Source organism: Mytilus californianus, unplaced genomic scaffold, assembly GCF_021869535.1.
Source record: "Mytilus californianus isolate M0D057914Y unplaced genomic scaffold, xbMytCali1.0.p SCAF_11, whole genome shotgun sequence".
NCBI lineage: Eukaryota > Metazoa > Mollusca > Bivalvia > Mytilida > Mytilidae > Mytilus > Mytilus californianus.
The window spans coordinates 60,335,243-60,351,643 of NW_026262593.1; the positions used below are offsets into that span (position 1 = coordinate 60,335,243).

The following is a 16,401-nucleotide window of genomic DNA, read 5'->3' on the forward strand; positions in this document are numbered from 1 at the left end:
GGTAGGGAACTAAAAAAACCCCACTTCATGTGATTTCATTTGATTGTTGGTGTTTAATGCCACTTTCAGCACTACTTTGGCTGTATCATCGCGGTCAGTGGTTTTAAGGTGCATGACTGATTGATTGATTGGTGATTGCTTTACGCCGCATCAGCACAAAAAGGCTATATTACGACAATTTGGTGGATGAAGCCAGAGTATGTGGAGAACCATCAGCCTTTGGCAAGAAAACAAGTTTTATCTGATATCATTAAAAAACATAACTGACAGATTAAGTCACAATAATGATATTGATATTAGATAACAAAGAATACCTTATTTAGCAACTGTTGCTGTGTATTTTCATGTTCAATTCTCTGATTTTCATAAATTTCATCCAATTCCTGAATTGTTTTCTCTAATTTTGATTTTCCTTTTTGTTCACTTTCTAACTGAAATCGTGTATCTTCTAACTCTGTCCGAACAGCTTCTAAATCATCTAATTCTCTCTCTAAGTCCTCAATCTGTCTTTCACGATCTGATAATTTCCTATCAACACTTCCTTTCATTGTTAATTGATGTTCTAAATCTTTGACACACACTTCTAAACGTTTTAATTCCAAAGCTTTCGTTTCAAAAACACTACTGCTTTGTGAGGTTTCCTCTAGCTGTTTTTGTAAACTTTGAACTTTATTTTGAAGTTCTGAACACTTTTTAACTTCCTGTTCATGAGCAGATTTAGATTTATGTAATTCAGTCAATGAAAGTTGTAATTTGGCCATTAAGTCCTGAGTGTCTTTTTCTTGTCTGAAAACACATAAATTTGATATATTATTTCAAATGTACATATATTATTGAAATGATATTAAAAATAAACTAATAATCATATGGTATGGGTTTTGCTCATTGTTGTAGGCTTTACGGTTACCTATACTGGTTAATTCTACGTCGTTTTGTCTGTGGTGGAGAGTTGTCTCATTGGCAATCATACCACATCCTCTTATTTTTGTAATCAATAATTCTTTTAACTACAGATCCCAAGGACTTATGACATATCTAATGATTTCAATAATGACTCCTTTTCCTGTTTTTTTTTTTTGTACAGAGCTATCCTGGGAGATACAATTGTTTCTGTACTTAAACAAATTAAAGATCTTTTTTTAGATTATATACAGATGTTGATGGCTGAGTTCCAATTGTCGTAACCACAATCCATTCCTCTGTTTATCAAATTTGACATAAAAAAATTAGACTTATCACTAAATTTGTACTTACATGACATTACGATGGGTGTCACATGTAGAGCAGGATCTGCTTACCCTTCTGGAGCACCTGGAATCACCCTCTTTTTTTATGGAATTCATGTTGCTCAGTCTTTAGTTTTTTATGCTGTGTTTTGTAGACTGTCTTTTTGTGATTTTTAAAAAAATTTTGCCATGGCATTGTCAGTTTGTCTTGGAATTATAGGGGCCTCGGTGGCCCAGTGGTCTAAGTAGTTACTACTGTAATCACTAGCCAGTCAACACTGAGGTTGTGAGTTCGAACCCCGCTTGTGCGGGTGCACTCGACTCCAATCTTAATTGACTAGGATTTTCAGTTTTCCTATTGAAGGTCAGTGGTTTTCTCCGGGCACTCCGGCTTCCTCCACCAATAAAAACTGGCCGCCACGAAATAGCCCAAAAGCGGTGCTTAAAAGTGGCGTTAAAACACCAAAAATCAAAAATCAATCTTGGACTTATGAGTTTGAATATTCCTGTTATCTTGTACATACTATCAGATTGATTGATTGATTATTGGTTGCTTAATGTCCAGTGGCAAATATGTCATGCATGTTCAGGACATCATACTATCAGAAGTATATTATCAGTAGTGATAAACTTTTATTGTTCAGACTATTAAAGTAATGTTTACTAAAACTTACTTATGCTTTAATTCTACATTATTCCTTTCCAATTCCTCCTAAAAATTAAAAAAAATACTTAGTAAACTTTTCTCACAGTCCAGTAACAGTCATATATTTTTCTTTTCATTGTTTTAATGGACAAAAATCTATCATTTAAAATAGATATGAATGATAGGAGACAAACATCAATGAGATAACAAGCGATCTATTCAGCGAGGTCATTTGTAAATAATTTTCACAGATTGTTTTTATGTTGTACTGTTACACTGTTGTCCCAGGTTAAAGGCAGGATTGAGTGCTCACAAACATGTTTGACCCCGCCACATTCTTTATGTGCTTGCTCAAAGCCAGGAGACTGTAATTCAATGGTTGTTGTTGGTTCATGTTTGTCAAATTTGTTTTTTGTAAATTCTATTGTTATAAATAAGGCTGTTTATTTTCTCGTTTGAATTGTTTCACATCTTTCATGACAGTACCTCTTATAGCTGACTATACGGTATGGGTTTTTCTCATGGTGAAGGCCAAACAGTAACCTACAACTGCTTATATTTTCATCACTTGTACTTTGGTGGATAGTTGTCTCATAAACAATCATACAACATCTCCTTATTTTTTTAATAAAGGTGTGAAGTTAATCTTAATTTTGAATGAACTAAATACTTTCAAGCTTTTGATGAGAATATAAAAGGAGATGTGGGGTGCAATAAAAAGTTCCTTTCTGATCTCGACCATACCCATGATGTTTATATCTTAAAAAGCTCTACATGTGATCACATCCATAAAAGATCTAAATATCAAACATACAATTTTATCTTGTAATTCTTTTTCCTGTTCTGTTTTTGTTTGAATCTCTTCTTTAAGTGATGCAACTTCTTTCTGTAGTTTCTGAATCTGGTCTTTTAAATGACCTGTAATTATCTGAAAAAAAAAGAAAAGAAAAGGGATGACACAAATTTCTAAAAGATTTGCATATGAAATGGTGCACTTTTGCCAGCATCTTTATTAATTATTATCAAAGATGTGTCAACAGACAAATTATTCTTTTTTCATCAATGTTTTTCGGTTTATGTTGAATGATTGATTGATTGATTGTTGGTGTACCATTTTAACCCTTCTTTCAGCACTATTGGCTACATTGTGGCGGCCAGTTTTTATCGGCAGTGGAAGCCATTTTGCCAGGGGAGAACCACTGACCTTCAGCAGGAAAACTGGTCATCCTAAACAATTAAGATAGTAGTCGAACACAACCGGCATGTCCAGGGTTCCAACTCACAACCTAAGTGTTGACATGCTAGTGATTGCTGTAGATGAACTACTTAGACCACTTGGCCACTGAGACCGGTCTCTGTTAAATCTTTGAACTACAATTTAAACAAATATCTTACTTCTTGTTTAGCTTGTTCTTGACCTTCGTTTTTCACTCGATCAAGTTCATGGTTCATTACTTCCATTTTATTTAACAAATCTTTATTTTCCTTTGATAACTTTTCTGTACTTCCATCTAATTCTTCTTTCTTGTTTTGCAATTCCTCCAACTCTAAGGTTGCAGAATCTAATAGTTTCAAGGTCATTGACAGTTCATCTTGTTGCTCGATGTATTTCACCTCTTTTGATTTAGATTTTTCAACTTCCCTTTTTAAAGTATCTAGTTCAGACGACAATTCTAATTCACTTTTCGTTAAAGTCAAAGTTTTATTGGATAAATCATCTTTTTCAGAACTTAGTTCGTAATAGTCTTGTTTCACTTGTTCAAGTTCATCCGTCAAACTTTTCTTTTCTTTGTTAAGAACTTCAATGATATCCTACAAAATGAAATTGATGTCATATGAGTATTGGTTTCCCAGATATTTTATTTGTTGGTACCTTCAATATCATTAATATCTTGATTAGTCCTGTTGACTTAAATATGTGTAAATAAAATATTTTACAAATTTGAGAAAATAGGAAATCATCTGACAATGCATTATCAAAACTATTTTCTGATTCTTGATAAAATAATACAAATTATTTTACAAGGATGAGTTATTTACAAACATAATTATTACAATGACTTTTTATAATATTTTTTCAACATGTCATTTGCAGTTCATATACAAACTCCAACAAATATTAATTAAGATTTCAACAACAATTTAAAAGGAAAGACTTCCTCCAGAAATACAATTTCCGTGCATTTATCAATGTTTTGAATACCTTTTATTGAATTAAAAATTTTTTTGACCAGTTGCAAGAAAATATGTTTATGGTTGAATCTTTTCCACAGTTAACATAATATTAAATCTGAAAATAGTTGTTTCTTAGTTTTTTTGTAGAGATTTTAAGAGAATATAAGACATTAACATATTTGCTCCACCACATTCTGAAGGTAAAGACAGAAAATGGATGTGTTCTGAAAGAGAAAACCTATAGGTGTTTTTACATAGAATTTAGTGTCATGATAGAAATAATAATCATAAAAACAAAACAAAACAAAAAGACTGTTTGAGAAAAAGTACCGTTTATTTCTAGACCATTTGTTTTTCCTTAAAATGATAAGGGCAATTCTTTGCACATAAAAGTTTAGTTAAAAAAATACTTCACACTGGCATTACATCGTTATAAATAATTTCAATAATCATGAACTTAAAAATACTAAAACTGAAGTATGCAATATCATTTTTTTTGTCAAGCATAAAAGTAAAATAACCATTTGTACAGCAACGACTGCATCCAGATTTGAAACCAACAGTTTTTACATTGCAACATTTTTTTGGTAATCATATTTTAAATCTGCAATCCAATTTATAGGAGTGTTAAGTGCTCCCTTGTAGAAAATATTCAGCAAAATGATATCTGTTAGGATTATTAAATATAATAACTACATAAATTCTGTCAGATCCTAGAAATTAATTGACATTCTTCACATGCAAGATTTATTAAGTTTCACTGGTTTTTTTTTAACTTATTAATGAATACGTTAATTTCATGATATTTAAAAACAAAAAAAATAATCAAATATTTGCTGCATACATCTGAGATTTTATTTATCATATTGTTTAGAGAAGAAGTGATCTATTCTAATTTTAGTGATAGTTCTATGTGTAGAGTTTACCTGTTTTTCCTATAATATAAATTGATTAATAAGTATAATTCCCAACCAAATTAACACTTAAGTGATGTTGCTGAATTTTCAAGATGATGATGGTGGATGGCTTTTTAATGTTCAGTGACAAATGAATTGCATATCATGTATACAGGATGAATACATTGTAATGTGATAAGAATATAAACCCTGCTTTATTCTAGACCAACATGCTGAGCAGGTCTTGTATCATGCTAGTTTACAAGGTAACAATCTGCAGGACCAACATGCTGAGCAGGTCTTGTATCATGCTAGTTTACAAGGTAACAATCTGCAGGACCAACATGCTGAGCAGGTCTTGTATCATGCTAGTTTACAAGGTAACAATCTGCAGGACCAACATGCTGAGCAGGTCTTGTATCATGCTAGTTTACAAGGTAACAATCTGCAGGCAATCATGTTACTCTAAAGGGATACATTTTTCAGACACTGAGCTAACCCGTCATTCCCCTTCTCCAAATTACTGGCCCAAGACCACAATTAATGATCCCGCTTTTCGTTGTCCACGAATATAGTTCTTTTTAATTAGAGTGTATTTTTTCTTAATTTTTTTTCTTTCCTTTCCTCACTCATTTCTTAGTTTTTTTTGGGTGGAAATAAAAGAAGAGAGGTGAAATAAACTTTTGGATGTTGTATTTTAACTGATTTTGATATGGAAAGAGTGATTAGGCCAGGTGCAAAAAGGTGATATTTACAGTTTTCGGAACATCTCTTGACTTGTCCATAGGGGTATGGATGTGTATTGGCTAAATTTGTAAGAGTCATTGGTTCAATCTTTCTGAATTTTGTATATATTTTTGGACTAGTACTATACATTACACACACAAAAGATTTGACAAAAATGCATGGTGCAATTTTTTTAATGAAACAAAACGTTATAAAGAACTAATAGGGGAATTTAATTGTGGTCTGTGGCCTACTGTGTGCTTAGTGTAAAAACAACAATTACCAATTTTCTTTGGTTTGACTTGGTAAGATATCGAATGCACAACCTCTCGCACTTGTTTCAGTATTTTTAACCAAATATCTTTTTTTTAATAAAAATAATTCTTTTAGCTAATTCTACTTTCATAACATTTTACAAATATTTCCTTATTCATTTTACCCTGTAACCATTTTGATCAGCGGATGTCCACCAAATCCCACATATGTGATCAGGTTATCTACCCTGAGTGGTTATAACTGATATAAAGATTAAGTTAATTATAACAGAGTGACAATTTTTACCTGTAAACTTTGTATTTTCTGACTATTGCCCCTGAGTGGCTTCAGCTCTTCTTCCAATTCTAAGACTCTACGATTAAATTTGTCTTTATCTTTTGCAATCTTATCAACTTGGCTCTAGAGAGGGGGAAGAGATTATATTATTAGGGTGACTACATGTTATATGAAGGTCAGATCAAAAAGACAACAAATTTAAAACTGTAACTTTAAATATTTTACATTTTCAAATTCAACGATCTTTAAATTAAAAAAACGGTTCACTAAAGCATTTTTTTTATTAATTTTCAAAATTTATAAATTTAACAGCTTCTTATGATCTGACCGGAGCTACTTGCCAATTATGACCGAAACAGTTGAATGATGTTGTGTTCAAATCAAAATATTCAATGCAGATTTTGACTGCTATGTTACTTCCATATATAGTACAAGTCCATACACTTGAATTTGATTTTTTTTTTTTGAATTTGAATTTTATAATTTTAAATTGAAATTTTCAATTTTTTCAAATTAAAAATTAAAAACTAAAAATGCTAAATCTAAAATTTTAAATTGATTTTATCAGAATTAAGATAAGAAAACTTCATTCAACTTCTCAGTGGGTGGTCTTTTCCAATATGCAGTTCAAAACACTAGAATAGGTGTGTGAATGTACACAAACTATGGTTTGTCTGGTTAAGACTAGATAGAGTGCAAATTGGAAATACCACCAGAATAAGCAATTGCTTGGATGGATACACACATTCATTTTATTTTTAACATGCAATAAACAATCTAATAGAAATCACTTCTAATTGAGAAATTTACAGATTAACATGCATAAGAAATAAATATACACTCTAAAATATTTATACAAAAGAAAAATAGAACTATATTTCAATAAAATGCTCCGCAGGGCGCAGCTTGATACGACCGCAGAGGTCGAACCCTGAACAGTTGGGGCAAGTATGGACACAACATTCAAGCTTGATACAGCTCTGAATTTGGATTGTGATTAAATATTTGACACAGCATAGGTTACTGACACAGAATGAATGTGGTCTAAGAACTTAAAAATTTTAAATTAGACATTCACCTATTATGGTCCAATATCCAAAATCTAAATACATGGTTAGATTCAGCATATCAAAGAACCCCAAGATTTCAATTTTTTATGAAATCAAACAAAGTTTAATTTAGGACCCTTTTGACCTCAATGTGGACAAAGTTGATAACGGGGCCCAAAAATCAAAAATCTAAATACATGGTTAGATTCAGCATATCAAAGAACCCCATATATTCAATTTTTGTTGAAATCAAACAAAGTTTAATTTTGGACCCCGATTTGGACCAACTTGAAAACTGGGCCCATAATCAAAAATCTAAATACATGTTTAGATTCAGCATATCAAAGAACCCTAAGAATTCAATTTTTGTTAAAATCAAACTAAGTTTAATTTTGGACCCTTTGGACCTTAATGTAGACCAATTTGAAAACGGAACCAAAAATTAAGAATCTAAATACATGGTTAGATTCAGCATATCAAAGAACCCCATATATTCATTTTTTGTTGAAATCAAACAAAGTTTAATTTTGGACCCCGATTTGGACCAACTTGAAAACTGGGCCCATAATCAAAAAACTAAATACATGTTTAGATTCAGCATATCAAAGAACCCTAAGAATTCAATTTTTGTTAAAATCAAACTAAGTTTAATTTTGGACCCTTTGGACCTTAATGTAGACCAATTTGAAAACGGAACCAAAAATTAAGAATCTAAATACATGGTTAGATTCAGCATATCAAAGAACCCCATATATTCAATTTTTGTTGAAATCAAACAAAGTTTAATTTTGGACCCCGATTTGGACCAACTTGAAAACTGGGCCCATAATCAAAAAACTAAATACATGTTTAGATTCAGCATATCAAAGAACCCTAAGAATTCAATTTTTGTTAAAATCAAACTAAGTTTAATTTTGGACCCTTTGGACCTTAATGTAGACCAATTTGAAAACGGAACCAAAAATTAAGAATTGAAATACACGGTTAGATTCGGCATATCAAAGAACCCCAATAATTCAATTTTTGATGAAATCAAACAAAGTTTAATTTTGGACCCTTTGGACCTCAATGTGGACCAATTTAAAAACGGGGCCCCAAATCCAAAAACTTAATACACGGTTAGATTCAGCATATTAAAGAACCCCAAGAATTCAAGAATAAAACCTTATTGAAATTGGTCAAGAAATAAGCAATTTATACGAAGTTTCTTCTTTTGCACAATACTGTGCAATTGAATATTTCTTGCTATTGCGCAATACTGTACAATTGACAATTTCTTGCTATTGCGCAATATTGTGCTATTGGATATTTCTTGATATTGCACAATACTGTGCAATTGGATATTTCTTGCTATTGCACAATACTGTGCAATTGAAAATTTCTTGCTATTGCACAATACTTATTATATAATAATTTACACATCCTGTTTGGTGTGTATCTCCTACAATATCATTATTATTTGCTTTTAAATATAAATCAGAAATAACCAACTTAAAATGGAAATTTTAAAAGAAAAAAAAAGGAAAAAAAGAAAAAAAAGGAAAACCCCCCCCCCCCCCCCCCAAATTTTTTGAAACCCCTTATGATTCATCACCCCCAAACTCAATCCCAGCCTTCCCTTTGTGGTATGGTACCTTGCAGTACAATTTCAGAGAGATCCATACACTTGAACACAAGTTATTGTCCTGAAACTAGAAAAATGCTTGTTTTTTTCCCCTTTTTGGCCCCTAATTCCTAAAATTTTGAGGCAATTACCCCCAAAATCAATCCCAGCCTTCCCTTTGTGGTATGGTACCTTGCAGTACAATTTCAGAGAGATCCATACACTTGAACACAAATAATTGTCTGGAAACTAGAAAAATGCTATTTTTGGCCCCTTTTTGGCCCCTTATTCCTAAACGTTTTGGGCAATTACCCCCAAACTCAATTCCAGCTTTCCCTTTGTGATATGGAACATTGTAGTTCAATTTCAGAAAGATCCATACACTTACACACACGTTATTATCATGAAACTAGAAAAATGCTTGTTTTTTGCCCCTTTTTTGGCCCCTAATTCCTAAAATCTTGAGGCAATTACCCCCAAAATCAATCCCAGCATTCCCTTTGTGATATGGAACCTTGTGGTACAATGTCAGAGAGATCCATACACTAACACACAAGTTATGTCTGGAAGTTACAAAAATGCTTATTTTTGGCCCCTTTTTAGCCCCTAATTCCTTAACTGTTGGTACCATAACCCCCAAAATCAATCCCCACCTTCCTTTTGTGGTATTGAACCTTATGGTAAAATTTTATAGAGATCCATTCACTTAAACTAAAGTTAGAGTGCGAAAACCAATGTGTCTTCGGACGACGCCGGACGACGACGACGACGACGACGACGCCAACGTCATACCAATATACGACCAAAAAATTTTTAATTTTTGCGGTCGTATAAAAAGGTATGGTGAATTCTCTCTTCATAAATCCATCATTATTTGGGCATTCATGAGAAATCATTAACCTTTATGTCACGGAGACCATGATTACTTCTACTCTCTGCTGAAGTTGAATCCTGGTTTTTCAGTACTGATATAGGTTTATCCTTCCAAATCAAAGATGAGGTTATTTCTAGTTGCTTTTTTTTTCCTTTTACTGAGATGAAATCATTATTAGGGTACGTCAAATGTTTAAAACCAGATAAAAAATTTTAAAATGCAAGAAAAATGTAGATTTTATGAGAATTGAAGTTTGGGAACTATTTTTTATTACTAAATTTTCAAGGACTGAACCCAGCAAAACATGAAATTAGATCTAAAAAGGCCTTTGAATACAGAAGTATAGACAATAGTGTTAGCAAATATACATCTCATAAATCTTTTTCAACATATTAGGGATAAGACAAAAAGATTTCAGTCAAGATGGAAATATTTTGTAAGTTTGATCAAAATAATTAAAAAAATTAAAATGAGCAACCTATCATTTTCCATATATGTTATATTTATAAATATGACATATTATTAGTTGTAAAGTAAGTGACTGAGAAGGCAGGCATTATCACAGTAAGTAACTTCTTTTAAGGATACTGTCTATGGAAGGGTTAAAATATGGGTGTAATCCAAAGGCTTTATGTTGTTTCTGCATGTTATATAGGATACAAATGTTCCCTAACAAATTAGTTTTTTTCAAATGTACCGGTAAAAATAATGGGGGGGGGGGGGGGGGGACCATTTCCTTTTTACACTGAGAAATATGAAAATGCAAAACAGAAAACATGTGGCAATACATTTCAGCATGATGCATGTATTTGAGCTATTTATATAATATTGAAAATGTATATATTTCTGAGTATACTTGTTCTAAAAGGATTGAAGAAAAAGTAACAAAATTAATGTTAAACCTCTGTATCCTCGAGTTGTTGTTCTAGTTCCTCAATCTCTGATTTCAGACTTTTATTTTTCATCTGTAGTTGTGACTGAGAGGATTGGACTCCCTCCAACTCTTCTTGTAGTTTCTTTATCTAGAAATAAATTCATTAAAATTAACTAGTTTTCAAAAAAAAAAATCAAGTTTAGGAGTAAAATTAATATCTGAATAACAACATTTTCTATTAAAATAATATATAGTGTGTTCTTTTTTCATAGAAAATGCAGGTACTGCATCTGGCAGAACATTAAATATTGTTAGGCAGTAATGAAAATGCTTTGTAAAAATTTAATTCATCGTTTTCAAAGCTACATTGAAATGGATATTACAGCACTTTAATATATTCTATCACTTTTCTATAGTTTAATGGTTGTTAATGTATTAATATGTGAAGAACATTCTAATTTGCAACCATCAATTCTATGATTGATTCTCAAACATTAAAACATAATGAACATATTTCCTTATTTCATGTTTCAATGACATTTTTGTTATAGCAGAAACACTTCAACCTAATGCATTTTTATTGCAACTGTATTTGAAATTTATTTAAGAGCCGAAATCAATCTATTAACAGCAAGTAAAATCTAACCAACATATGAGCTGGGTTGGATAGAAATCGACCTTATGCAAATGAATAAAAATACATCTGTTAACCAATTTCGGGTTGAAAAAATCTCTGCAGAAAGTCTGGAACTGTTTGAAAATTGAGTTGTTATAAGAACCCTACAGACCAAAATCAATAAAAGTCTTATACATGTATATGTATATGTGCACTTGCATAAGGTCGATTTCAATCTGACACAGCTCATATATAAGGTAACATTAGTTTTAGTGTTTTGTAAATGAACTGAACTTTTGGATTTAACTATAATTTTGTAAGAAGCTGTTCATAATATACGATAACAAATGACAATTTACAAAGTATTATGTGAAAGGTTTAGAATGCCTTATCTTTGCTGCAAAATTTTTCATACTTTTTCTTGAAGAAGAGAATTGTCATTTTCCAAATTCCTAAAGTCAGATTTCAGGTGTAGAATTTCTCCCTCTATTTTAGTCTTCTCTTGTATAATGTTGCGTAGAGCGACATCAGTTGACCCTCGTCCTGGACTGGGCGGTCGACCACCACTAAAACGTGGAGTAGAGGATCTAGAATCTAAAATGAAAACAGAATGCAATGTTATTTCTTGATGCTGAAATTTTTGGGTAGAATGTAATTTATTGTTTATTTATTTTATTTTTTTGGGGGGGTTTGATATAAATGACACAAATTTTCAAAGTTTTGTATTGGTTTTTCTGGTTGTATATCAAAACCAAACAAACAGAATATATTGCATTCTGCATTGATTCTAGTTTACAACAGCATATCTTACATATATATATACAGAGATAACATCAGAATAAGTGATTTTATAGAAGGTCTACTTCATAAAAAATTGGAACAATTGAAACACAGACTAAATAAACACGTTATTTTGAAAAGTTTTTGAAAATTGTTCTACAAAAATGTACACTTATATACTGTTCTTTAATAATTATACGCAAGTAAAACTTAGGTTATGTGTGAAAAAGGGGAATGGAACCAAACATTTATTACCAAGCTCTGCAATCTATATAGGTACATGTCAGAAAAGACAACAAAATATACACTAGGAGAAAACAAGGTTATACATGTATCTTTGACAAAAATATCCATACAATTCAAACGACATGGGTATTTGCAGGACAATCACATAATCACACAATACATCACAATTTACGAAAAAGTCTATAAAATTCAAAAAGAAACTTTGTTATTGTATATATTGTACAATTGTTATATATGGAAGGTGTCACACCCCTCTCACCTGATGTGCCATACATATTTATTTCCATAACTTCTACAAACACACACATATGTATAATATTCAGGAATAATACAACACATTGCTATTAATTGGGACTCAAATTTTCATAAATACAGTAGGTAGAAGAAATTAAATTTGAAGGTCTTAACAAAATACAGTTTAAACTGTCTTTAAAAAAAAATCAGAAAATTAAAATCACAAATGCAAAAGTTTTTGTCAGAACACAAAAATCAATACATCACTTGGTATGTGCAGGAATTCATTATATTTTTCCCACCAGTTTAATTTGAGTATACTTAATACTTGTTAGTGTATATATTGCGCAATAAATATCTGCATGCACTGTCAACATATCATAAAATGTAATAAACTGCACTTATCTCAATAAGGACCATATGCTATTGACAATTCAAGAACCAACACCTCAATGACATTAATGTTAAATAAACTGTTGATACAGAGATATGTCTTTCCTGTATGTAATTTTGATAGTAAAATGCAAATGTTAAAATTTAAAAGGCAAACAACTTTCTTCATATTTCCACACTCAGTCACAACTGCATCCAAAATACCATTGACTTATCATTAGTGGTTCCCCTTAAACTGACCTTATCACAAACTGTTACAAATAGTTGACGCTTTAATTGAAACCCTCACTGAAACAGCATGGCCTAAATTGTCTTTTTACATCCAGTTACAACGTTATCAATTACAGAATTTTTTATTCTTTAAAGTTTACAACGCTAATCTTGCCTTTGAAATATTTCAGATGTCCATGGTGCTTACTACATTAAACACAATAGTCAGCTTGTAGATTATACAATATATTTGACATAAATTAGGATTGAGAAATTAGCCCTTCAAGACAAGGCATGCTATATACTAGAAATATGATGAATATATATTTTATTTAATACATTCTGTTTAAATTAATATGTCTACACTTACAAACATTTTCTGCAAAGTAATATATACATGGTATATATAGAGGTTAAAAAGATATGAAATTGAAATAAGAACAGTAGTTAGCCAACATCTGTAAAATCTAAGTTTTTCAAAACTAGAAACTTTGAATTCCATTTTATCCACTGCATCCATGGCCATTTTTTGCTGTTTTGATATCAAGACTGATTTTATAGGGTATAGGATTGCTAATTGCATTTGAAGAGGTTCCTTGCCAACCTTCAAAATTATCTGTCTTAAAAAAAGACAATAACAGCTTTGTTTACTGCATGAATATGAGAAAAACAAATATTTGGCAAATTTAGTAGTTTTTCATTGTTGGAAATAATATTTCACTGCTTTTTATATATGTTCAAATTTCATGACATTCAATTTTTCTGTAGAGATTAATGTGGTGCATGATTTACAGCCGATTTCATTGAGTGTGTAGGCAAAGGTAATATCTTTGGTTAGCTTGCTTGCTAGCTGAACCGTGAAGTCATTATTAGGTTAGGTAAACTACCCTCCGTTGAGAGTAGACTAGTCCGACAGATAACCAATCTATCTGTCTGTTGGACTAGGTTACTTGGAAAGAAGGGTAGTATACCTGACCTAATAATGACTTCAAGGTTCAGCTAACAAGCAAGCTATCCAAAGAAATTACCTTTGCCAACACACTCAATGAAATCGGCTGTAAAGGCTGGACTTTGAAAAGTATTTTACAATCTTTGTAATATAGTAGTAGATGGTGCAAGTCTCAACAAAGAGGTAGTTGGTTGAATCTATCTGAAAAGGTAGATCTTTGTAGTTCTAGTTGTTTCGTTTCAATCTTTTTGATAACAAATTTTCAATATCCAAAGTCTCTGAGGACCCTTAAGTTACTCCTAACAGACTATTTTCATATCACCGACTTTTGACTCCGGATTATATAATTTGTCGATTGGTTACCTTGGACATCATGGTACCAAGTCAGGTAAGAGCAAGCTAAAGAAGTAAAACCAAGCTTTCAATCGGTACAATTTTGGGGGAAAATTATCTGGTTAATATTTTTTTTTCACTACAAAATCATCAGAAAACAGTAAACTTTCCCCTCAAATTATACCGATTATATGTTTGATTTTACTGATTTTGGTTGCTCTTACTTGACCGAGTACCATGATGTCCAAGGTAACCAGTTGACAAATTATATAATCCGGAGTCAAAAGTCGGAAATATGAAGATAGTCTACTATATACCATTTTTGGTAAATTGTTATCTTTATGACATAATTTTAAAATCGAATGTTAAAATATACTTAGATTTGAATTGACTTTTTAATAAGTGAAATCTAAATCTTTTACCAAGAATCACATCAGATTTAAACTTTAATTGATCGAAATTACAAATCCCCTAGGTTTATATTATACTAGCTTTTCCTTTATTTATAGTAAGAATTAGTTTGAACTAACATTATAACATCAATAACACAAAGCAAATTGTCAATAAATCCTCTTTTATCATAACCTGGGATGTTTACCTGCAAATTTTACCTATAAAATCATTATAATTACACACCGCTGGGGGCAGTTTACATAGCAGGAGAAATCGTTCAAATGACCCGTCTAACTGCTATTAGTACATCCTTACAAAATATACATTGTTATAGAATTAACAAAGTTTATGTTTGCCGATCGCTCTAAATTGTTTGGTCAAATAATCAACTAATATTGCTACTGGTCGTCACTTAGCAAATCTGATAACGTAACTAGATAATGTGTGAAGATTGCAATATTGTCAACTGCTGACTGTTAAATTATAACATCCAAAGGGTTGACTGGGGTATTGAAAATTGGTCTTTCCTGGATTTTTCAGGTCTGTTCGTAAAATCCTTTCTAAAATTGGGTATCCCGTTAGAATGGCAACGTTAAATATGATGTTTCTTGTAGGGAGAGTGCCATGCTACCTTCAGGTTAAAAAACAACTCTTTGAGGAGTTCGTATGTGGCCTGTTGCAAGGCAAAATTTTAGCCTCGATCAAACATACTCTCGGAGCGGTCCATAGGAGGCCTTTTGAAAGGCAAAAATTTCTGCCTCAATCCAACATACTCTCGCTTTCAAGTTGCAAACTAAATTTCCCACCATTCATCCTGTCAACCTAGCTACTTATCATTAAAGGATGCTAGTGACTTGCACTACTTATTTAAATTTTTCTAGCATGTCAATCTGGTTAAAAGTCAAAAACATTTTGAAAAAACACGAGTTTAACGAAACTACATACTAGTGTTTTACTAATATTGTTGCTAAATCTTAAATATCTTGTTTAATTGGGCTACAATATGTCTTGTATCAGTCAAAACTGTAACTCTTATACACTCATTAAATCTACTATCCATACATTAAATCAACACCATATGATATTTTGTGTAAAGAATATATTATACAATCAATCTTATTTTAATCAGTTCTAAGTGACTGATGTTTATCCACCTTTTTAAAGATTATGACTTGTATGTAGTCACAGTGGTCCTGCCTTATTGATGGACAGTAAATTATCCAGAAAATTTGTTGACACATGTCCATATCTTAGATAAACACAGACCTGACATATCCAATAAAGACCGGATTAAAATTTCTACATGATCTGACCATTTATACCTATGTTTAAACCATACGATCATTCAATATATCGAAATTCAAGTTTCAACAGTCACGGCACAATACTTTAGACTCTGTCTAACTGAATCAAAATTTTTACTTTTTCTGCTATTTGTTCATCCTAAAATTCTATACTTTTCTGTCTGATGGTAATGTGTCTAATAATGGTCCTACTGTATTTCCCACTGGCTATTTCAAAGCTGACTCAGTTAATCTATGTAAATCGATCTTAAATAAGGCAGGCCGACTTTTTAATTTATTTCAAAACTTTGGCCTTTACATAAGGGACAAAGATATATTGTAA

General features: G+C 31.6%; 1 protein-coding gene across 11 annotated transcripts in view; it reads right to left on the reverse strand.

The window, feature by feature from the left end:
• The window catches only part of LOC127720422 (paramyosin-like), a 76,945-nt gene that overhangs the window by 32,440 nt on the left and 28,104 nt on the right, over positions 1 to 16,401 (reverse strand). For 10 of the 11 annotated variants that reach the window (XM_052227003.1, XM_052227005.1, XM_052227002.1 and 7 more), the window contains 7 exons: positions 11,653 to 11,831; positions 10,650 to 10,769; positions 6,231 to 6,344; positions 3,268 to 3,684; positions 2,687 to 2,800; positions 1,901 to 1,938; positions 315 to 786 (listed from right to left, as the gene is read on the reverse strand). In XM_052227003.1, coding sequence (XP_052082963.1) covers positions 315 to 786; positions 1,901 to 1,938; positions 2,687 to 2,800; positions 3,268 to 3,684; positions 6,231 to 6,344; positions 10,650 to 10,769; positions 11,653 to 11,831 — 1,454 coding nt within the window. The remainder of the gene's footprint in view (positions 1 to 314; positions 787 to 1,900; positions 1,939 to 2,686; positions 2,801 to 3,267; positions 3,685 to 6,230; positions 6,345 to 10,649; positions 10,770 to 11,652; positions 11,832 to 16,401) is intronic. The other variant, XM_052227006.1, reaches the window with a different exon arrangement.